The sequence below is a fragment of the Camellia sinensis genome, chromosome 10, assembly GCF_055761805.1.
Source record: "Camellia sinensis isolate YWXY chromosome 10, ASM5576180v1, whole genome shotgun sequence".
Taxonomy (NCBI): Eukaryota; Viridiplantae; Streptophyta; class Magnoliopsida; order Ericales; family Theaceae; genus Camellia; species Camellia sinensis.
Window position 1 is genome coordinate 121,831,521 of NC_138970.1, and position 23,760 is coordinate 121,855,280.

At 36.7% G+C, this 23,760-nt stretch overlaps 1 protein-coding gene across 3 annotated transcripts in view; it reads left to right on the forward strand.

Moving 5' to 3' along the window:
• The window catches only part of LOC114263338 (sterile alpha motif (SAM) domain-containing protein), a 35,172-nt gene extending 12,461 nt beyond the window's left edge, over nt 1-22,711 (forward strand). Inside the window, exons 4-11 of one of the 3 annotated variants that reach the window (XR_003629596.2) lie at nt 78-141; nt 2,371-2,588; nt 2,688-2,801; nt 13,913-14,018; nt 14,305-14,516; nt 17,167-17,389; nt 21,196-21,296; nt 22,337-22,711. Coding sequence is in view for 2 of the 3 variants with exons in the window: in XM_028203844.2 (XP_028059645.2) it covers nt 78-141; nt 2,371-2,588; nt 2,688-2,801; nt 13,913-14,018; nt 14,305-14,516; nt 21,196-21,296; nt 22,337-22,481 (960 nt within the window). In the remaining variant the exon portion in view is untranslated. The remainder of the gene's footprint in view (nt 1-77; nt 142-2,370; nt 2,589-2,687; nt 2,802-13,912; nt 14,019-14,304; nt 14,517-17,166; nt 17,390-21,195; nt 21,297-22,336) is intronic. The other 2 variants (XM_028203844.2, XM_028203846.2) reach the window with 2 other exon arrangements.
• The last annotated feature ends 1,049 nt before the right edge of the window (nt 22,712-23,760 follow it).

Sequence of the window (23,760 nt, forward strand, 5' to 3'; positions counted from 1 at the left end):
TCTCATTACTCTTTTCTTTTAATCCTCACGATGTCATTTTAATTTTTAGTAATTCCTTTTATTTTTATTTTTTGCAGGATGCATTCAAATATCTTAGAAGAGATTGTTCCCATTGGTTTCTCACTCACTTTCATATGGACCGTAAGTTCAATTTAACTCATTAATGTTAAAGCCAAATTGTCGAAGCCAATTAAAATATATTCTAATACAAGGGCGTGTACTACTAAATTCTATGAGTTGCTTATTAGCATATGTTCACAAGTCTACCAGGGCGTATGTCTTGAGTCTTGACTAGTATCTAATTGTTTGATAGATTTCATTTTGTTCTATTTTGTTGTTGTAGTTATTTCCTCCTTTTCAACTTGGAGGTTTCAGTTATCCTTTCCTTCTATTATGAATTATGTTTGTTAGGCTGAAGGGTAATACTTAAATTTGATCATCATTAATATAAATATGTCAGATGAAGGAAGAGAACCCTTATTTTGGATTCTCTTCCTTTAGCCATTGTTCCTCTCTATTTTTTGCATCCTCATTCTTCTTCTTCTTTCTTCTGTTGTTCTTAGTTTATTAATTTAACTTGGTATCTGGATTTAGAGCGAGATCCCTCAAAAATAAAGTTCTATATTTGTGTTTGTTTTCTTAGGTTTTGGCCTTTGGAATATAAAAAACCATACCAGTATCCTTCTCCTTCTTCTCCAATCTCTTTCTTTGGGCTATACACATCTGAAATGTTCAATAAATTATTTGCTTATGTTGAATAAAGTATTTATGTTTTAAAATGTTCAATATTTCATTTAGCTTATGTTGAACCCTAAATTATTTGCCTTTATGCCTTATATTAAAGCCTACAAGGTGTGCCTTACTTCGATGAAACCTGCACCTCGCCTTGCGCTTTGCACCTTGTGCTAGGCCTCAAGAGATCTTGGCGCCTCTGTGCGTGATGCAGGACAAATAAGGACAGTGCTGGAATTTCAAAACAGGTTATTTGATGGCCTAAACAGTGAATAATTTATGGTTTCAACAGTAAATTGAAGGCTAATAGGTAGGGGAAGGGATTAGGATTGATTTGAGGGTGATCGGATGGAGTTTTGGGGTTGAAAAATGCACTTTTTGAGGGCTGTAAATAGTAATCCGATAATAGCAAATTGAAACATAAAAGAAGAAGATAGGTCTAGGCATCACACCTAGATTCCATAGGCATCACACCTAGGGTTTGATTGTTTCACACAATCCATAAAGAAGTTTCAAAACTCTTTAACTTTTTATAAAATATCAACTCTATTGAATTATAAGCTTTACATGGCTATATAGGACTAAAAGATTTCCTAAACCAACTAGAACTAAAATAGGAAACTATCAAAATATCTTTGATTTTCAAAACTAAGGCCTCGTTTGGGAACATGCTAATTTAGTAACTTTTTGGCTATTTGGCTAAAAAGGTAAGTAAAAAAAACTTGTATGTTTAGTATGACTTTTTGGCTAATTACGAAAAGATGTGCAAAAAGTAGAGAGAAAAGAGAATCTTTGACTTTTTGGTATGGGTTGTTGGCTTTTTAGCTAATTTAGTAACTTTTTGGCTAATTGGCTAAAATAGCCTCTTGCCAAACGAGGCCTAATTTAAGATAAGAAACAAAAACAAAGACTAATTAAATAACTTGACTCATAAGACGACTCATGGGTGACCCCTACAACCCATGTAGGCAAATATAAAATTACCAAAATACCCCTCGCCTGAAAATCCTAGAAACATAAAAATAATCATAAAATAAAACTATAATAATATTAGAAACATGATTATGTATGGTTCCTATCGATTTCTCTTTGAAACCATTCCAATTTCCAAATATTGCTGCTTCTTTAAATTTACTCTTCTTTGAGCTTCTTATATTCCGCATCATATGGTTCCTATCGATTTCTCTTTGAAACCATTTCAATTTCCAAATATCACCGCTTCTTTAAATTTACTCTTCTGTGAGCTTCTTATATTCTGCATCAGTGCGCCTATCTCCTTTAATAACACTGGACCTTATGAATCCCATTAGAAAGTACTGAACTGCATTGCCATAACGACCCATTGAAGTCTAGGATCAGTTTTGCAGTCACACATGGAAATTAAATTGAAATTCCTGGTATAATTTCTCTTGAGAGTGGTTTTGTTCTGTTAGATGCTGGTTGTGTCTCTGTGTACATAATGAAAGTCTAGGGTCACCACTAACTGGCACCTGTTACATTAATTCACACCAAAATAAAATCCTTGCGCTGAACTGTTACAACTAGGGTCTAGTTTGTCAACTCTATTATACTATGCTTTTGCTATAACATCATTCTGCCTTGTAATTCCAAAGCTCTTGGTTCTATTTGTTTTTGCAGATTATCAAGGTCTCACTAGGTCCTTTTCTCACGGGAAGATTTATTGCTCCCTTATCACTGCAAGGCTTGTAAATATGAAAATTGGGATCCCGTGGGACGAATTACAAGTTTTACCCCTCAACCAAAAGATCTGTATTGCTGGAATTGATGTGACATGCTTTGATGCAAACCACTGCCCAGGTTCAATCATATTACTATTTGAACCACCCAATGGTAAGGTGTGGATGGATGGAATTGACTTGGGACACTGTATCATTGTTTTGCTTTTATATCATCATCATTCTGAAATTGATCCTGCATTTTTTGTACACATCTAGGCTGTTCTACACACGGGGGATTTTCGGTTTTGTGAAGAAATGGCAAAGATACCTGTTTTGCAGATGTGTTCTGTCCAAACTCTCATACTTGATACTACCTACTGTAACCCTCAGGTAAATCTGTACATAGAAGAGTTGTTTCTCATCTTTGGACTTAGGGCTCCAACCAAACTAAGGGGGTGTTTGGGAAGAAAAAAAATAGCCAAATTTAGGCTAAAAATCACAAAAAGACAAAATAGGCTAAAATAGCTAATAAGACAAAATATCACATCAAACCCATAATCATTTCATTTTTTCTCTCACAAACATCACATCCAACCACAAAAAAATCCAATCATCTTCCCAAACACAAAAATTTTAGTCTACTTAAAATAGCCAAAAACTAAAATAGCCTACTAAAATAGCCACTTCCCAAACGAGGCCTAAGTGTGATTGCTGGAGATTTTCTAGGTTTTTGTCTCATCATTTTGGTGGCTCTGTATGCATTGTTATCATTGTACCCTCTAATGGGTAGTCTAGGTGGTCAGTGGGTTTGCTCCCCACATGCGCAACTCAAGTTCGACTCGTGTTTGCACTTCCCGTTTGCCCAAATCATGCGATTAGGGGCGTCGCTTGATCCTTGAATTTGTGCTTCTAGGGTGAGTCCAAAGGATCCTCTGCCTAGGATACAATTTCCGGTTATTAAAAAAAAAAAAAAACATGTTTATCATTGCATTGAACTTGTTCAAAGTCACTTTCCAATTTCATAAGCCCAAATCCAACTTAAATAAGTTGGAACTGATGTATAATTAGTATATGTCCATCCATTAAATGAGTTTTTGCAAATATGATGTCACATCCCAATTTTACAAATTTTGAATCTAAATGATACGATCTGAATAATCAACCTTGATACGATATGAATAAATAAATAGACTAAAAGTGTTATGAGGTTAACATACAAAGCACGAAGTTCTATTTCATTAATAAACTTTAATTATAACCAACCTTGATACGATATGAATAAATAAATAGACTAAAAGTGTTATGAGGTTAACATACAAAGCACGAAGTTCTATTTCATTAATAAACTTTAATTATACAAGTGACGTAAAATTTATATGGTATACATTTCTATGTCCAATGCACCATACATAGATACCAAAATAAAGCAAGTTATAGCCTCTATGGTGTACGTCCAAAATAGAGGGCATTCCCTCTTTACAACAAAAAGGGCCTCGGCCTACAAAAGTAAAAGGGGCCATGCCCTATACATAAATATAAACAAAAATAAGCCTCAATGCTTGTCATCATCTCGAATCATCATTGGGCTTGAGACCTGTCATCAATATTTGAAAATAGTTTTCAATAGAAGGAATGAACACAATGGTCCAGTAGAAAGTTTCTTTACTTAAAATGTATGAAGGTTTAGCGAATATGATTATGATGCGATAAAAAATAACATTTGACAAATTTAAACCATGGATTTTCTCAAATGTTTCTCAACTTCATAAATATAATTACTAACATTTTCATAATAATATATCATTCCAGGTGTTCTCAATTTTATTCAAAACATTTATGAAATTTTAATACAAAACAACACTTAACTGAATGAATCCCTAGGTGTTTGTATCTGTCAGTGATCTATTACAATAATCATTTAAACAACCTTTGCTTTACAGATTATTAACTGGAAGGAAATCGGTACTTACATGCACTGGTTTCCGGTCTTTCATCAAAGTTCTCAAGCCAATTTATTTCTCATCATTGATATCACTATACACTACTCGGATTCACTATAAATTTACGTTACACGGACTTGGGTGTGGGTATCGGGTGCGGGTGCATATTTATGAGTCGTATACTTCAAAACTAAATATTGAGGATATGTGAATGTGGATTCAAATTTAAATACAGGTACGTGATATGTTAAATAGTTATTTAAAAAAAAAGTTAAGAAATAATAGATTCGGTTAAAAAAAATAAAAGGAAATAAAAATTATATTAGATACAAAATAAATTATTAAAGTCCTATTTTAATATGAGCCTTTGATATATAATTATATTATTATATTATTTAATATGATATATTATATAACTTGTAATAGGATTTGAGACTTTTAATATGATATATTATTGAGAGGGGGAGATGATGGCATCGAGCGTGAGAGAAGAGAGACGAAGAGAATGATCGTGAAAGACGAAGAGACAGAAGAAGACAGATTGATATTTGAGAGTAGGCCAAGAAGGGCAGATCAAGACAGAGCAAAATCAAGTGAGAGAGAAAGAGACGGAGATCGAAGAAGATGAAAGCCACACCTGAGATGAAGATCGAAGCCCTAATCTCCATTTTCGTGGCCCTAATCACAGGTATGCCATCTTTGTTCTTCGTTTTCCGTATCCACTTTCTGCATGTCATATCCCGACCGTATCCCGTACTTGTACCCGTGTAGTGTCATGTCATGTTGACATGGGTACTTCACCAAGTCTGACGAGTCCATGTAGCATAGCTATAAACCACAATGTAATTCAATATTAACATATTCCAAAACGATACAATCTTCTTATTAAAAGAACAATTCTAACCAATATTTCCATCAATTCACAATTAAATTTCTGTCTGAACTTACAATTTCACCAATTCAAAGATCACATGTAAGAGATTACAATTTCTTCTTTATGCAACACAATTATAATTTCCCCTTTAAACCACTTTCTTGTAATTAGTTCAATTAAATTGAAAAATTGCTAAAAATTTGGGATTCAACTCTTGTTCCACACATTAAAAACATTGTAGAATCCATTAGTTTAGAAATTTAGGGTTTAAGTGATATAATTTGGTATAAGTCTTCACATGCATGGGTTCAACATAAGGGGACTATTTGAATTTCCACAATTTAGCTTCAATTGAGTTATAATGATAGAAAATATGAAGAGAGAATGAAATGAGGAGGAAATAAAGGAAACCCTATGTAAGACCGTTTCTGTTCGTAACAAATGAGAAAGAAGAGGAAAAATGGGTATATTTACTTCAAGTCATGTGACACCATTTCCTTGCTCATGTACATGTGGCCACACAACCTCACTTGGCAACCTGCGGTCGCTTATGTTACACGACTCGTCAGATTTGGCGAAATACCTGTGTCAACACGACACGACACGGGTATAGATACGGGATACGGCTAGGATATGGCATGGAGAAAGTGGATAAGGCAAACGAAGAAGAAAGATAGCACACCTGCGATTAGGGCTTCGATCTTTGTCTCAGGTGCGATTTTTATCTCTTCGATATCCCTCTCTCACTTGATTTTGCTCTATCTCGATCTCCTCTTCTTGTCCTACTCTCGAATCTCAATCTTTCTTCTTCTGTCTCTCTCGAGCGTTCTCTCTCTTCTCCCACGCTGTATGTCTTCGTCTCCCTCTTTTTTTTCTCTCTCTCGCTCTATATATATATATCAATAATATATCATATTAAAAGTCTTAAATCCTATCACTAAAGTTATATAATTTATCATATTAAATTATATAATTATATATCAAAGGCTCATATTAAATTGGGACTTTAATAATTTATATAATATATCATATTAAATGATATATATAATTTATTTTATACCTAATATAATTGTTATAATTTTTATTTTTTTAACAAAATCTATTATTTCTTAACTTTGTTTTAACTAATCTTTATATAATAAATATATTTTAAAAATTAACTATTTAACATATCCCCATACCCGTATCTAAATTTAGATCTGTATCCACGTATCCTCAATTTTTAGTTTTAAAGTATCCGACCCTTAAATACACACTAGCACTCAATACCCACACCCGAGTCCATGTAACGTAGGCGGTCGCACCTTATCACTGACAAACTAATTTTTGGGTCACTCAACTCCCAAATCGTGCCCTCGGGGCACCTTGAAACACAAACAAGTATACACATCCAAAATAGGTATATAAACAGTGTGAGGTGCTAAACCCTCAACACCTAATCAAGTCAACTAACCAAAGATAAAGGGAAGTATTCAACTTTGGAAATTCAGTTGGATCTAAAAGACTGGTTAAAAGGTCGGTTACAACCCAAGTTATCACATGTAGCTTGTATAATAGGATTTAAATATTTTGAGCTTTCTTTGGGCTGCATCTACTGTCCACAGCTCTTTTTGGGGCTGTCCTGCTGTAGAACATACTTCTTTATTTTTATTTAGTCACACGCCATAAGTAGTGATCTAATTCTTGCCACAAAGAACAAAGGGAATGGAAGCAAGTTGCAATTGAGGAATCCCTCTATTTAGTGTTGTGAATTTGGCATTTCAAATCATAAATTTGTGCCATATTACCCTTCTGTGAATAAATTTGTGCAACTGCAGCCCAAATCTCCTTGACAATATTCATAAACAAGTACCCATCACTTACATCTGCTTGCATAGTAGAGTTAAGTAGAAATGAAATGACCATAGAGTTCTTTGTGTCCTATTCATCTTGTAGTGGATCATCAACGCTTGGTACCACAAATTTTCGTATCAAGTATCCCATCTTCCTTTTAATTTTGTCCATCAAGTTTAATTGTGGTAACCTATAGGGTAGGGTTAAAAGAATGAAAATAATTATTTGTCTTACCAATCAATGAGGTAGAGGCCATGTATATATAATATATTCATGATGCAATTTAGGAAACAATATATACAAGGTAAGATTTCTATAATCAAAATAATTCTTATTCTAATTTCCATATTCAAACATAATATTTTGATTTCCATATTCAATACTCTCCCTTAAGCTGGTGTGAAGATATTCAACAAACTTAGCTTGTCAATGGAAGACTGGAGCAAAGTCTGTCCCACAAATTTTGTAAATATATCTGCCAACTGCTAAGAAGAAGAGACAAAGGATGGACGCATAATGCCAGTCCAAACCTTTTCTCGAATGAAATGTATGTGAACCTCGATATGCTTGGTATGCTCATGAAGTACAAGATCAGAGGATAACATAATGACATATTTGTATCACAAAATAAAGAGGAACAAACAGTCTCCTCAAAACCTAACTCTGCCAGAATAGAACGAATCCAAAAAATCTCACATGTCCCATGTGCCATAGCCTGATACTCAGCCTCTGCAGAAGACCTAGAAACCACCGCTTGCTTCTTACTTTTTCATGAGATAAGATGATCACCATAGAAAGTACAGAAGCCAGAGGTGGAATGCCTATCAGTCCTAGATCCTACATAGTCTACATTGGTGAAACAGGAGAGGCCAGATTGGAGACCAGCGGTAAAGAACAATCCCAAGCCAAGAGGAGTTTGAAATACCTCAAAATATGATGAATCGCGTTAAGATGCTCTTTACGAGGTGCATGCATGAACTGACTCACAACACTAACTGCAAATGTCAAATCAAGTCTAGTGTTGGTCAAATAAATGAGGCGTCCAACAAGATGCTGATGCAAGCCTGGGTTATCCAGCAACTCACCAGACTCTGATGTGAGTTTGACATTAGGATCCATAGGAGTAGAAACAAGTTTACACCCTAACATACCAGTATCCTGAAGCAAGTCAACGGTGTATTTTCTTTGAGATAAGGAGATCCCTTCCCTTGAGCAAACAACCTCAATTCTCAGAAAATATTTGAGACATCCTAGATCCTTAGGCCTCTTTTGGAAACATGCTATTTTAGTAACTTTTTGGCTTTTTGGCTAAAATATAAGCTAAAAAAAACTAGTATGTTTGGGGTGGCTTTTTGGCTTTTTACGAAAAGATGTGCAAAAAGTAGAGGGAAAAGGGAATCTTTGACTTTTTGGTATAGGTTATAGGCTTTTTGGTTTTTTTAGTAACTTTTTGGCTTTTAGACTAAAACATCTACTTGCCAAACAAGGCCTTAATATCAAATGTTTGGCTCAAGTCTTTCTTTACTTGACCAATGTCGAAAGAGTCATCACCTGTGAGAATAATATCATCCACATAAACTAACAAAATTATACACAGACCTACAGAATTATGGCGAATGAAACAAGTGTGATCGGAGTGACACTGAAAGAAGCCCATAGATATAATAACAGAATTGAAGCGACCAAACTATACTCGTGGAGACTGTTTCAGACCATACACGGATTTGCATAACTGATACACTTTCCCCAAATACTCCCGAAAATCGGGTGGAGGAGCCATAAATCGTCTCAAGAAGATCTCTATAGAGAAATGCATTCTTGACATCAAGCTGATGAAGAGGTCAAGAATGAGATGCTATAAGGGAAATAAGGAGATGTACAGAAGTAAGCTTGGTGACAGGGGCAAAAGTGGCACCAAAATCCTTGCCAAGAATTTGTGTGAAACTTTTGGCCACTAGGCGGGCTTTGTAACTGTCAACTAAGCCATCAGCGAGGTACTTTATAGTGAACATTCATTTGCAACCAACTGTGCTTTGCCCAGGAAGTAAAGGTATAAGATTCCAAGTGTGATTCTATTCTAAGGCCGCCATCTCAGTCTGCATAGCCGCTACCCATTTGGGATTCTGAAAGGCCTCAGATACAAAACAAGAAATGGACTCCGACTCAAGCTTGCCAAGAAAAGAACGGTAAGAAGGGGAAACCCTGTCATAGGCAAGATATTGGGAAATAGGATGATAAGTACTACTCAAATAACTGAAATGATTTGGAGGATGTCATTCCCGATGTGGGTTACAACGAGGAGGTGGAAGAGAAGTTAAAGGAGAAGAGTTACTTGACCCAGAGATCGGAGAAGCGGTAGTGGGGGCTGAGTGCGTGGGTGATGGGAGTATACTCGCAATGGAGGAGGAGGCAAAGGTTGAGAAGAAGGAAAGGGGACAGCCTTATTCTTAACCTCGTCCAAAATGGTCACCAGGCGAACAGTGGAAGTAACAGGAGGAGAAGCCAAGAAACAGGGTCAACACCTATACCCTTTAGACATGGAAGAGTTTCCTAAGAAGATACAATGAATAGATTTGTCATCTAACTTTGTGCGAGTGGGACTATCTGAGTTTGAACAAAACAAGTACATCTAAGGACACGAGGTAAGGGTGGAAACAGAGTAGTGGTGGGCATAAGGGTATGAAACGGAGCGAGTCTATGCAACACATGGCTAGGGGTCCTATTAATGAGGTAAACAACAATAAGAACTACCATATGCCAATAAGACTTCGGAACACTCATACCTTGAAGAAGACACCGGATAACAAACATAATATAACGGTTTTTGCGTTCAGCAACACCATTTTGTTCAGGGGTCCGAGGACAAGTTGAAGAATGTTGGTTTGATTAAGATGGGAACAAAATGCATTAGAAATATATTTCCCACCATTATCAAAATGGATAATCCTAACAACTGCATGAAACTGAGTTTTAACAATCTGTAAAAATTGGACAAAAATGGAAAAGATGTCAGACTTAGGACGAATTAGATAAACACAAGTGTACTTAGTATGATCATCAATAAAAGTCACATAATATCTATGACCAGAAAAAGTAGTGACAAGGGAAGGGCTCCAGATATCAAAATGTATAAGATTAAAAGCACTAGGAGCATGAGTCATATGAGGGATATAGCTAGTACGAGTATGGTTAGATAACTCACAAACCACACAATGAAACTTAGAATCTTTGCAAGTTTTATTAAATGAAGGAAAAAGTTGACATAAATATTGAAAATTAACATGACCCATTTGAGCGTGCCATAATACTAAAGTTTGAATATTAAAAACACAAGACATGGAAGCAGGCAAATAGAGGCCTGAAAACTAGTTAAGGAAGAAGAGGAAGGCTCGTCCAGTGGATCCCCAAAGTAGTATAGCCCATCACGCTCATTAGCCCTTGCCAAAAATCCTCTTTGAACTCAGGTCCTGTAAAAGGCAAGAGAAGGGTAAGAAGACGATAACACAATTAAATTGTTTGGGAAGATGACTAATAGATAAGAGATTATATGACAAATTTGGAACATGTAAAACAGATGATAAAGTAATGGTTGGTGATAAAGACACTACACCCTTATGACGAACATAGGATAACAAACCATCAGCAAGACACATAGATTGGGCAATAGTAGTAGGGACTGGCGACGAAAGTAAGGAAAACTCACCCGCCATGTGATCATTAGCCCCAGAATCTAGAACCTATGAGGGACTAGCAAATCGAACATGGAAAGCAGTAGAAGTACCTGTTGCAAGGGTGGTAACAATGGTAGATGATGGGCCAGGAGAATTGGCAGTAAGAGATCCAAGCTTAGCCTGAAGCTGACCAATCTGAGTTTGTAACTCTTGTAAATTAGGGAGATAAGGAGACCCAAGAGCATGAGTAGCAGAATCCACTAGAACCGTAGTGCTAGGGGTGCTAGCACAAGGGTGAGAGGAACGTTGCCTCAACTCAGGATGAAGTTTGAAGCAAAGAGCCTTAACATGACCAGAAATGCCACAATGATGACAAGTAACTGGACCAGTAGAACCCCGAGTACCAGACTTTGCAGCAAGAGTCATCTGATTAGATGAAACTGGAGATAAAAGAGAAGGATTTGATTGAACCAAACGCCTATGATGCTCCTCACTATCAATGGTGGCAAAGGACTTGTAGAGAGAGGGCATAGGTGATGTGTTTAAAATCCGAGTTCGAAGGGATTCAAACTCAGAGGTTAAACCCATAAGAAATTGGTAAGTATGCTGGCAAGCAAGGCGTTTGGACATAAGAGAGGCAGCATTTGCTGGTAACTTAGTCAAGGGCTCATATTGAGCCAATTCTTCTCAACGGACTTGAAGGTATCCAAAGAATTTTGACACTGAAAGACCCAAGGCAGATTGGGAAGCACGAGCAATATCCTGATAGAGCTCAAAGATGCGAGCATCATTATGAGCATGAACATACATTTGTGACAAGGCATGCTATAGATTGGAAATTGTGTTGCAGTAGAGAAACATGTGATAAATACGATCTTCCATGGAGTTGAACATCCGTCCCAAAATAGTACTGTTATCAATATCCCACTGTGCACGGGTAGGATTTGTTGCAGCAGGTTGGGTATTGGAAGATAAAAGCCAATGAGCTTTTCCCTTGCCCCCTAAAAAGAGTTTAAGGGAGCAACTCCAAGCGGCAAAAATTTTCCCATTCAACACAACACTCATAATACGATGAACAGGAGTGATGAGAAAGAGAAAAATCAGAACTAATTGGAACATGCTTGGTAGGTATATCAGCAAAGGATGGATCAGTCTTGCTGTAAGAAGAGTGGCTGAAAAACACACAAAGATAGCAACACAATCCAAGAAAAAATAAGAAGCCGAAAAAAACTCAATGGCTTATCTAAATAGATGCTACTGAATAAACTCGGTAGTCCAAAAGAATAAAAGGACAGACAAAGGGGTTTAATACATCAGTCCAATCACCCCAAGAAAGGGAAAAAAACAGACCACTTAAAGAGGCAGCCGAAGCACGTAAGACCAGAACCAAGTCTAGTCGGTAGCAACCAGAGCCTCGGCAGGGATAAAGAAGGCCTACCGAGATGAAGACAAGGAAGGAGAGGGGCTGCGAAGGTTGGGTTGAGGTTGGGCTGTGACTGTCGGAGGGAGAAAAGGAGTTGGAAAGGGTTGTTGAAGGCTAGAGAGAAGAAAAAAGGCAGTCGGGGTGATAGGTGGTTGAGAGAGAGACAGCTAGGGAGGCTATAATACCAAAAAAAATGAAAAAAATTATTTGGCTTACCAATCAATTAGGTGGAAGCCATGTATATATAACATATTTATGATACAATTTAGGAAACAATATATACAAGGTAAGATTCTTATAATCAAAATAATTCCTATTCTAATTTCCATATTCAAACATAATATTTTGATTTCTATATTCAACTGGGTTTTCATTCCTAGATGAACCCTGGTAGCTTCTTATGGTTGTGAAAAAATGCTATCTTCCAACATTGTTAGAATACACCGGATGGCACCAAACCAACAAATAGTATGGAACAAACCAGCAATATAATGCAACAAAAAATAGAAACAAGCAATAAGGATAACCTGCCGAAGTGTAGAAAACCAAAAAAAGGAGAAGAACAGGCCACAACCATAGTGCTGAACCACAAAAGCTTATTGCAGAAAACAAAAGGGACTGTTACCCAATCAAGGTTAGCAAAGACTTCATCAAGCACTGGTGTACAGAAAAAATTGTGAAAAACACCGAGGAGGGGTTGCCAGGATGGAAAAAGTGGCTAAAAACACTTTTAGATCCTCAAAATGCAGCAATCAACTCTCAAACACCTTGGGTAATACATCCATTTGACTGACCTTTAATGAGTGAAAAAATCAGACAGATTGCTCTAATTGGACCGGAAACACCAGATCTTAAAAAAAGGGACTATTTTCCAAAAAATAAAGAAAAAATGAAAAACCATATGAAGAAGGCAATGATTAAAAAAGGACAAATAATAATCAGTTGATCATCAAGTTCCCTAAGTTGATCATGGAGAGCCCAATTATTATTATGTTCAAGTCCAAAAATGAACTATATGCTCTAATAGACTAATACCATGATGAATAATATGAAGAAGTAGAAGAAGAACAAGAGAGAGAAGTAGAGAGGCGCATCATACATATGTGGAGAGAATAAAAACTAGTGCACTCTCCTCTAACCCTTTGCATATATATGATTTCCAGATTACAAAAATACCCTTCGGACTAAATATATGAAATAACAATGCAAAATTGTTGCTAGGACACTCTCAAGAAGAATTCTTATTCAAATTATGATTCCTACGAAATTGGCTTGAGGATTGTGCTTGGCACATGGAGAGCTAAGCAATATGCGTTTGAATAATGAATGAGTTCTCACCTCAGGCATGGGCATTTGTTAGATCACCACATTGAGCTGGACAATCTATGTATATTATTTTCAAATGAAGATGCATAGTATTTCCATACTAACTTATAATATTTATAAACCAGATGGGTAGTAATTTTTTTCTGTGTGTAGTGTAGTCGCATATATTTACATGTATACAGCATAGGTAATCAATCAGATACATGAATCATCTTAGTCTTCATAAAATATTAGTAGCCAAATGAACATTTAGAAATCGACAAACAATTAATGAGACAAGTTGACATGTTGCCAAGTTTTTCCTTAAACATTTGGTAATGTAATAATCATTTGCATTTAGTTGGTAATATGAATATATCAAAGTAGGCTAGTGGCTGGCTCTATTCAATGTCTAGTTTCAAAATTGATGAAAGTTTATTCACTATCTCATGCAGTATGACTTCCCAAAGCAGGAGGCTGTAATTCAGTTCGTTGTTGAGGCCATCCAAGCTGAAGCTTTCAACCCAAAAACTCTTTTCTTGATTGGCAGCTACACGATTGGTAGAGTCTACCACTCTTTCTCTCTCTCTCCTTTCAAACCCAGTATCAATGTGATGAATTTTTTTTTGTCATTGTTAGTTATTTTATTATTTCAAGTTTTTTGTATATTTTCATAGTAGAAAGGAAAGAACAATTTCTCCAAATTTTCTTCATATCCCGTCTTTTCAATTAACAATATTTGTTCTTATGGTATACTAGTATAGCTTCAGATTTTAGAAATTTGCATTGCAAAGTTTAGCACAGCTCTCCCTCTCCCTGTACCCTAAGACAGTTTTTTCTCTAACAGGAAAAGAAAGACTGTTTTTAGAGGTGGCTCGTGTCCTCCACAAGAAAGTCTATGTCACTGCAGCTAAGCTGCGCCTTTTGGAATGCTTGGGGCTTTCTATGGAAGATATGCAGTGGTTCACGTTGAATGAACGGGAGAGCCACATTCATGTTGTGCCAATGTGGACACTTGCAAGCATCAAACGATTGAAATGTATATCTAATCAATATGCGGTAAGGGTGCACATTACTACATTATTTCATATAATTAGTTTTTACGAGGTGGAGGTTTCATACCACATTGGCTTAGACTTTTATAAACTCTAAAACTGGAATTATTTTGTGGAAGTCCATTACCTTGTATGCAAAATGAATAGGTAGGTAAACTTACGAGGTAAATTGGATAAAGAGAAATGTTGTGAAAGGGTGTAGGCTTTTTGAGTTTCAAATTTTAAATATTTGAAAATATATAAAACATATAAGAAATTAGTGAATACCGAAAAAAAATATTATACAAATAAACAAGGAAAAGATGCATCACTATTCATGAATTTACTCAAAAAAGAAAAAAAAAAGGGAGGGAGGGAGGGAGGGGGGGCGGGCTAATCGTCTATAGTCATAGATAATTTAGACCACAATCAAGTATTCACTATGTAGAAATAAAACAAAATATTCATTGCATAAAACTGATTCATGCACAAATCTCACCCTATGGATTAAGGCGTGATTGGCCAATAGCCACGTGCTACCAAGGCCTAACTATACCAAGTGAAGGTGCCTTTGAAAATATATGCAATTTATTTAATACTGTTAGAATAGTTATATGTTCTTATGTAATTATTTAGTTAAGTTGAGGGTACTCTGGTCATTTTGTAATGTCAGGTTTTATATAAATATATTTGCTGGTGTAGAGTAATTCAATAACTCTAAACCATATATTATTATCAGTCACTTTCCATTATACATTCTAACTTGGTATCAGAGCAATCTATTCTCCATCAGATATTGTTCAACAAATTCTAGGCATTGATCTGAGGTGACCAAGGCATGCTAATGTCATCATCCATACGATGACGTCAGTGTGACGTCAGCACTGTACGGACGAGTTTTTCACCCTAGGTTCAAAATTGCCTCCTGATGATGATGGTATTTTTTGTGGATTTTTTTGATCAATCCTTATGGGTGCTTTCTATTTTTGAATGATTTTCGAGTTTTTTGGTGTCCCTCTTTGAATCTGCGATATGCCTTGTCTCTGGTTGTTTCTACCTATTGAAATCTACTCTATAGGGGCTGAAACTCACCTGTCTATGGTTATTGGACCTTAGTTTGTTCATTTGTTGCTATTGGGTTGGTTTTTTTTATCCCTATTGTAGTTTGATAGCCTTGTTTGTGTCTCACCCACCTTTGTTTTTCATGGGTCATTGGTTTTGAGCTCTGTTTGTTGCCTTTCTTGGTTGTTTGTGGGTGATGGTAATTTACTTCTTGTTGTTGGTTCATATTCCTTTTATTGTTGACTTGCGGGATTGCTATGGCTGAGCTTGAGGCTAAGGCAACACCACGTATGGCTATGAGTAAGGATGATGAGATGCGTAAATCTATTACTACCAAAAAATTGAATGGTGCAAATTATATAGCTTGGGCTCATGCAGTTAAAAGTTTTCTTATGTGGCAAGAAGAAACCACGTTATCTTACTGAACTACCTCTTGCTACTGATCATCCTACTTATGATGGTTGGTGTAGTGAGGATTTATGTGTTATGGGGTGGATATGGTATAGCTTAGACCCTTGTGTTGCTACTACTGTGAAATTTTGTGACACTGCTAAGCAAATTTGGGACTCCCATACTGAATCGTTTTTGAATCAGAGTAACGTCTCTTGGGTCTATGAGCTATATGAACAGATTTTTGCTAGTCGCCAATCTGGCCGGTCTCTTTCCGATTATTATAGTGGTCTTAAGAACTTGTGGGATCAATTATTACAACACGGACACTTACTGATTTGGCCACACAGAAGCAACATTGGGAAGAGTTTATGATAGCCTCTTTACTCTCCGACTTAGATTTTGATTTACGAGGGTTCAAAAATCAAATTCTCGCCAGTGAGGCTCTACCTTTTGCTGCTAATGCTTATTTTCAGCTGTTGCGTTCTTCATTGGGACAGACTTAACCCATCTTTGGGTCCTTTTCCTTGTCCTCTTCTGCATTGGTCTCTAGCCGTGGTGATCGCGGGCCTAGTCGAGGGAGTTTACATGGACCCTCTGGTCAACGGGGCTCTTATTCTGGCTCACGAGGTACTCATGGTGGTGGTCGTAGTGGACTTAGTTCTAGTTTTCATGGTGATCGCACGTGTACTCATTGTGGTTTCCTAGGCCATATTGAATCTTGGTGTTGGTAGAAATATGGCAAACCTGACCATGTGCATCGGGTAATGGATGCTCCGTCCTCGGTTTCCACTAGCCCTGTTGCTCTTCCAGTTGATTCTCATGAGGCACTCACTACTCAGATTAGTGAGCTTACTGCCCTTGTCCAGTCTCTTCGGCCTGGTCTACTTTCACCCTCTACAGCTACTATGGCTAGTTTAGGTAATATTGCATATGTGGCTTAGTCCACCCAACCTTAGCTCATAGACTCTGGCACTAGTTCCCATATCTCTAGTAATTCTTTTCTTTTTGATACTCTTAGGCCTGTTACTCATGATATTGTACTTGCTGATGGATCTTCTCGACCTGTCAGTGGTCAAGGCCCTCTTCATCCAACTCCATCCCTCTCCTTACCCTCTGGTCTTTATGTTCTTAAGGTTCCATTTAATTTGCTTTTTGTTAGTCAATTGACTCAAGCTCTCCATTGTTCTATAACCTTTTCTCCTACTTCATGTGTTTTGCAGGACCTCCAGACCAAGATGATGATTGGTTCGAGGCATGAGAAGGATGACTTGTGCTTTTTGGACACTGAAAGCTCTCTTCGTCCTCAGTCTACTGTGTTGAGTGCTGTAGTGTCTCCCCTACAGTGGCATTTTCGCTTGGGTCATCCCTTAATTTGGAAAGCATTTGAGTCGTTTGATCTTATCCATACAGATATCTAGGGTCCTTGAACTCCTACTGTTAATGGTAAATTTTTATTTTGTTATTTTTGTGAATGATTATTCTAGAATGACTTGGTTGTTTTTAATCAAACAGAGGTCTGATTTGCCTTCCATCATTTCTAAGATTGATAATGAAATCTTTATTGAATTTGGGAAACGTATTAAAATCTTTCGATCTGATAATGTCTTAGAATATATGTAGTCTATTGTGACTACCTTTTGTGATACTCGTGGTATTATTCATCAAACTAGTTGTTCTCATACATTCCCCCTAAAATAGTGTTGCGGAGCGAAAACGTTGCCATTTGCTAGATGTGACTCGCACATTGATGTTTAACATGCACGTTCCCAATCAGTTTTGGGGTGATGTTGTGCTCACCGCTTGCTTGCTTGCTTATTAACCGCATGCCATCAATTATGTTACACAACCAGTCTCTCCACTCTCAATTATACCTAACATCATCTCCGTTTCTCTTGTTTCCTCGTGTTTTTGGTTGTGTGGCCTTTGTCCATGTTCTTGACTCAGGTTTGGATAAGTTATCTCCTCATGCTTGCAAATGTGTGTTCTTAGGCTATTCTCGTACTTGGAAAGGTTATCGCTGTTATCATCCTGAGTCTTGTAGGTACTTTGTCAGTGCTGATGTTACCTTTTTTGAGGCTACTCCTTTTTTTCTTTGTCTGTACAGATGTTATCCATTGATCTTCTCTCTTGTCGTGAGGGGGAGCCATCATCTCCCCCACCTACTCTTCCGGCGCCTTGTGTCCCTTCACCCTCTCTCTCACCTCCCACTAGTATAGATCCTCACCCCAGTTTAGATCTTGCTCTGTTACCTCCCTCTCCTCTACAGGTTTATCAGCGGTCCCAAGCTTGTTGCATTGTTTCTTAGGACCAGGCCCGTTCTTCTCTTTTGTCTAAGGCTCCTGCATCTCCTGTTCCCTCTGCTGATGTGGCCTCTGATGAGCTTCCTATTGCTGTTCGCAAAGGTATACGTATTTGCACTCAACATCCTATTGCTCATTTTGTTTTGTATGATTGTTTATCTCCTAGATTTCACTCCTTTGCTTGTAGCCTGTCTAGTATTTCCATTCCCCATTCTTATCAACAGGCTATGTCCATATCGGGTTGGAAGCATGCTATGTCCATATCTCCCCATTCTTACCTAGAGACTTTCTCCCTTGTGGCTCGCCTTAACTCTGCTCAGATTCTCCTCTCGGTTGTTGTTGATCATTCGTGGCCTTTATATGAACTTGATATCAAGAATGCATTTCTTCATGGCGATCTCCGAGAGGAGATCTATATGGCTCAACCTCTTGGATATGTTGTTCCCGGTCGTGAGAATCTCGTTTGTCAGTTACAGAAGGCCTTGTATGGTCTCAAGCAGTTCCCTTGTACCTGGTTTGATTGGTTCAGTGCTGTTGTGCTTGCCTATGGTTTCTGCCGTTCTGTTTCTGATCATTTTATTTTTGTTCGCCACTCGTCTATTGGGAGTATCATCCTTATTGTCTATGTGGATGGCATTATCATTTCTGGCAGTGACTCTCTTGGTATTGCTGATGTAAAGTGGTATTTGGGTCAGCAATTTCACACCAAGGATTTGGGCCATCTTTGGTATTTTCTTGGGATTGAGGTTGCTCAATCCTCTCAGGGCTTGTTTCTCTCACAACGAAAGTATGTCCTTGATCTTTTCACTGAAATTGGTTTTTTAGGCACTCGTCTTGGTGATACTCCCATAGACTCAACTTGGTGGTGAAACCGAGGCCTTGTTTTCTGATCTTGGTCATTATCGTCGGTTGGTTGGGAAGTTGATATATCTCACTGTCACTCGTACGAATATTGCTTATGTTGTGGGTGTGGTCAGTCAGTTTATGCATGCTCCTCGCCAACCTCATTTTGATGTTGTGTGTTGTATCTTGCAGTACTTGAAGAGCGCCCCAGGTCGGGGTTTGCTCTATCATTCATCTTCCTTGTTATTTGTCACTATCTTCAGTGATGCTAATTGGGCTGGCAGTAGGATTGATAGACGTTTTATCTCTTCTACATGATTTTGGTATTTCTGTTCCTACTCCTATGAGTATGTGTTGTGATAATTAGGCTGCCATATTCATTGCTAATAATCCTGTCTTTCATGAGCGTACCAAACATATCGAGATTGATTGTCATTTCATTCGAGGTGTCTTACTACGCAAACAACTTGTGAGTCCTTACGTTCGTTCTGAAGATCAATTGGGTGATATCACCTTTGGCTCAGACTTCTTTTCATCACTATCTTTTAAGCTGGGCATGTTTGATCTTTATGCTCCAGCTTGAGAGGGAGTGTTAGAATAGTTATATGTTCTTATGTTATTATTTATTTAAGTTGAGGGTACACTGGTCATTTTGTAATGTTAGGTTTTATATAAATATATTTGCTGGTGTAAAGTAATTCAATAACTCTAAGCCATATATTATTATCAGTCTCTTTCTCTCTTCTCTCTTTCTTCCTCTCAAACCATAACCCTAAATTTCTCCATTATACATTCTAACTAATACTTTGCTTTTGTTTAGCATAAGCTTAGCTCACTAATATAAAACCTGTATAATCCCAGTGATATAATAAACCCATTAGAGCTAGTGCCTAACTCATATAGAATGAACTATCATTCATTACATTTACATTGCCAACTCATAGCACAACCACAAAATATAAATCTTTAAATAAGAAATGCAAATATATACTATGCTTCAAAACAAAACAAAAGCTCCAAGCCAAGTGCCAGAGCAGATAAGCTTTCACACAATATGTACACCGCCAAAACGGTAAGCCCCTTCTTCATGGCCATCACTAATATACATATAAGGGGAATAGGGCTAAATTGAATCTGTATCCTGAAACAGAGAGCTTAATCAATAAGTTGGATCATAGATCTGATTTATGTCAGAACATATAGTAGTCATTTGCTGATCACCGTGGTAATGGCCGTCGGAATGGAACTAAAAAGAGGAATAACCGGGTTGACAAATGGTTAAACAATAACCCACAGTTTAGTGGCAGACAAGATCTCAAATTTGTATGTAAGAGACCGAAGAGATGACTCAGTCTCTAGAGGGGCACCCACTTATTTTACAAAATATTGAAAATAAAAATTACACCAATTAGGCCCTTAATAATCAGAACCTAAAAATGGAATATTGAAATCAATAGAGGTTCTGGTTATAAATATGGAAAATGTAAGGCAAGGGATCAAATATGGGGCACCAGAAATTTGAATCTTATGACATGAACTCAAAGAGCACAACCCGAAGGCAATGTCAAAATTAGATATTAAAAAAATTGTTGGGGTGGGATGGGCAGCTCGTTGAATTAGGGGTGTCAAGGTTTGTGTTCTCATGGAAAATCAGTGGAATTCTACAACTTTTTTTGGGACCTGACCTGCCTAATGTCCACCTGTGCAAATATATATTCCTTATTACTAATGTCATTATTATGATGTTACTTTTTATTTGTTGAGTTTTCATCATGTTGGTCGTGATGTTCTTTCTGCTTATTTTTCTTCAATAAGCATGCTTCTGTTAATTAGTTTCCCTGGAAGAAACAAAGAACTTGTCTTCTTGTTATCATGGCATGGCTAGTTACAAACTTAACAATATATGATCTAGTGATCTATACAATGTATATGTAGAATGTGCTTTGGGTGCTGCCTAAGCACTTAAGTAAGCCAAAGGATTAACAACATTTTGAATTGCATGAGAAAGACCCACTTTTTTCCTACCAACCTCAGTTTTTTGTTTTGGGTTTTCCTTTTTTTATTTTATTTTATACTGCACTAATATTATGCTTGATCTTGTATCAGCACCAATACAGTCTCATAGTTGCTTTCACTCCTTCTGGTTGGACATTTGGTAAAGGAAAGAAGTCTTCAGGAAGAAGATGGCAGCAGGGTACAATTGTAAGGTGATATTTTAGTTGAACGTTGGAAAATTATAATAACTATCTAAGTTTCTTTCCAAACCCTCATCTTTGGCAAAATTATATGAAAGAAGTCACTGAGGGTGGCTTTGAATAAGATTATAGGAACAAATATTATTTGCTTGCCTATCTAACCTCGTATTACTGGAGACAACCACCATCTTGTCCTTGCAAATTCGGAATACAAACTCAGTTTCTTATTTATTTATTATTATTTTTATTTTTATTTTTGCCAATTGCTAAAAAAATACAAAATCACTTGCTTGCATGTGAATTGATCACTCAGTTGGAAAATTATTATTATTTTTTTCTATGACTGATATGGCAGGCAAAGGGCCTTCAATTTTATTAGTTTTAGCTACCGGAACCAGCATCAGACAAATTTTCACATTGCCTGCAGGCCTACATTCTGTAATTGTGAATTAGTGATTCAGGAACACTTGGTTGCTTTGGTCTCTGTACAGCATTAAGATGAGTATGTGTAGATTATGTTCCACAGTGATGTTTGAGTAGGCAAGTGATTCAACCATTGGTTCTCATGGTTCTAGTAGGTACAATTACTTGCAGTTCCTCTGCTTTGAATTAATCACACTCTCAGCTCTAGTGAATCCAGGCTTCTCATACAGTTGGTGGAAACGAATATTAAGATAACCCTTGTTACATCTGCTTGCTCAACTTTATTGGCTTTGCATCTGATTATTTGTGCAAATATATCATATCTCAATGCTTTACCCTTTTCTCAGTTTTCAACTACTGGATATGAAAGTGTGATCATTTACATACTCAACTCAGAGAGGCCTTAAATCTAATTACTTGGAGTTGGCTATATGAACACGTCTCACAGATCCGAGTTCTTTTATTTTATTTTATTTTTCATTTTGTAAGAGTTTTAACATTGTTGACTGATTTGTTTCTCCCTGGAAGCCCCGTTTTGTATTCTTGTAAATTTAATGCCCTTTTTTTTCGGATTCCATATTGGAATTAAGCATTTGTGGCTAATTAGGATTGTGTTTCCCTTTCTTCAGGTATGAAGTCCCATACAGCGAGCATTGTAGTTTTACTGAACTCAAAGAGTTTGTCAAATTTATATATCCTGAAAACATTATACCGAGCGTAAATAATGATGGTCCAGAATCTGCCAATGCGATGATTTCCTTACTAATATCTTGATGTGTTGACTTGCTTACGTATGGAGGATATATGTCTGAGCATGATTGGTCCAAAAATGTCATGTTGGACTTATTTCGTGTTTCCCTTTTGCATCTAATTGGGAAACTTTTATTCTTTGTTTTACTATAGTATGTTGTAATTTCACTGGTTGGTGGATGCAGATGAGACAACTCGTCTCGGCTGACTTGCAGTTTGGTTTGGCTAATAAATGTTATGGATCTTCTTTCTTCTTTTTTTAACTTAAAAAAATGGAAATGGATAAACAATGCAAACAATAGATTACAAGATTATATTAGATTAATGAAATGGCATTTGGTGGAAGTATTGTTTTTCTACAAAAGTGAAAAAAGTTTGTTTTCATGTGTCATTCCTTTGATTAATAATTCAGAAAATGCACCAGCAAAGAGATCTTGTTTTAAACCAATCCCACCATAGCTTGAGTTGGGTTTGAAAAATTCTTTGGTTTGGACTATAATTTTAATTTGGAATTTGGGTTAAAATTTACCAAAATTAAATTCAGTTAGGGTCTGAGCATGAAGTTTTGCAATTTGGGCAACCTGATAAACTAGAATTGTACTTTGTATGTATAATTATTTTTTGCATTGATGGATTAAATCAAATTGCAATGTAATTAATTTGATTGCTTGGTACACAATTCAAATCAATTTTTTTATTTTAAAATTTTTGAGATTTTTTATTCTATTTTAAATTTTTGTGTAGCTTTGTTTTCAAAACGTGAAATTGATTAGTCTAGATAACTTAATCTAAACCCAAGACACATATATATCTATCTATACTATAATATATGTGAGCACTTAGATTGGTTTCTTGAAGCTTTGTCTCTCTTCATGTCAAGTGTTCAGTGATCTATCAAAAAAAAAAAAGCTAGAGAAGTCAACGGGTCAAGACTTGAACTCAAGGTTACAAATTTGATAAGGAAGATTCTTATCACTTAACACTACAACTAATATATGTTATATATTTAACTTGCACACGCATCGTGTGTGTCAGCCATTAGTATATATATATTTGTGCTGAGTTTGAGGAATATTAGCCTCACCATGGCTGCAGCATCATCTGACCAGGGAAATGTTCTCAACTCGGGTCAAGTAAGTGAAGATGGAGGTGGATTTTAAAAAACAATTCATAAGATTTAGACTCCAAGAGATGTTTTGTTGTCTAATCTATCTCCATATTTGTACAATCTCGCTTGTACCTCTAGATCTCCGCTAGTAGTACCAAACACACAAACACAAATCTTCACCAAGCTTGTGCCAAA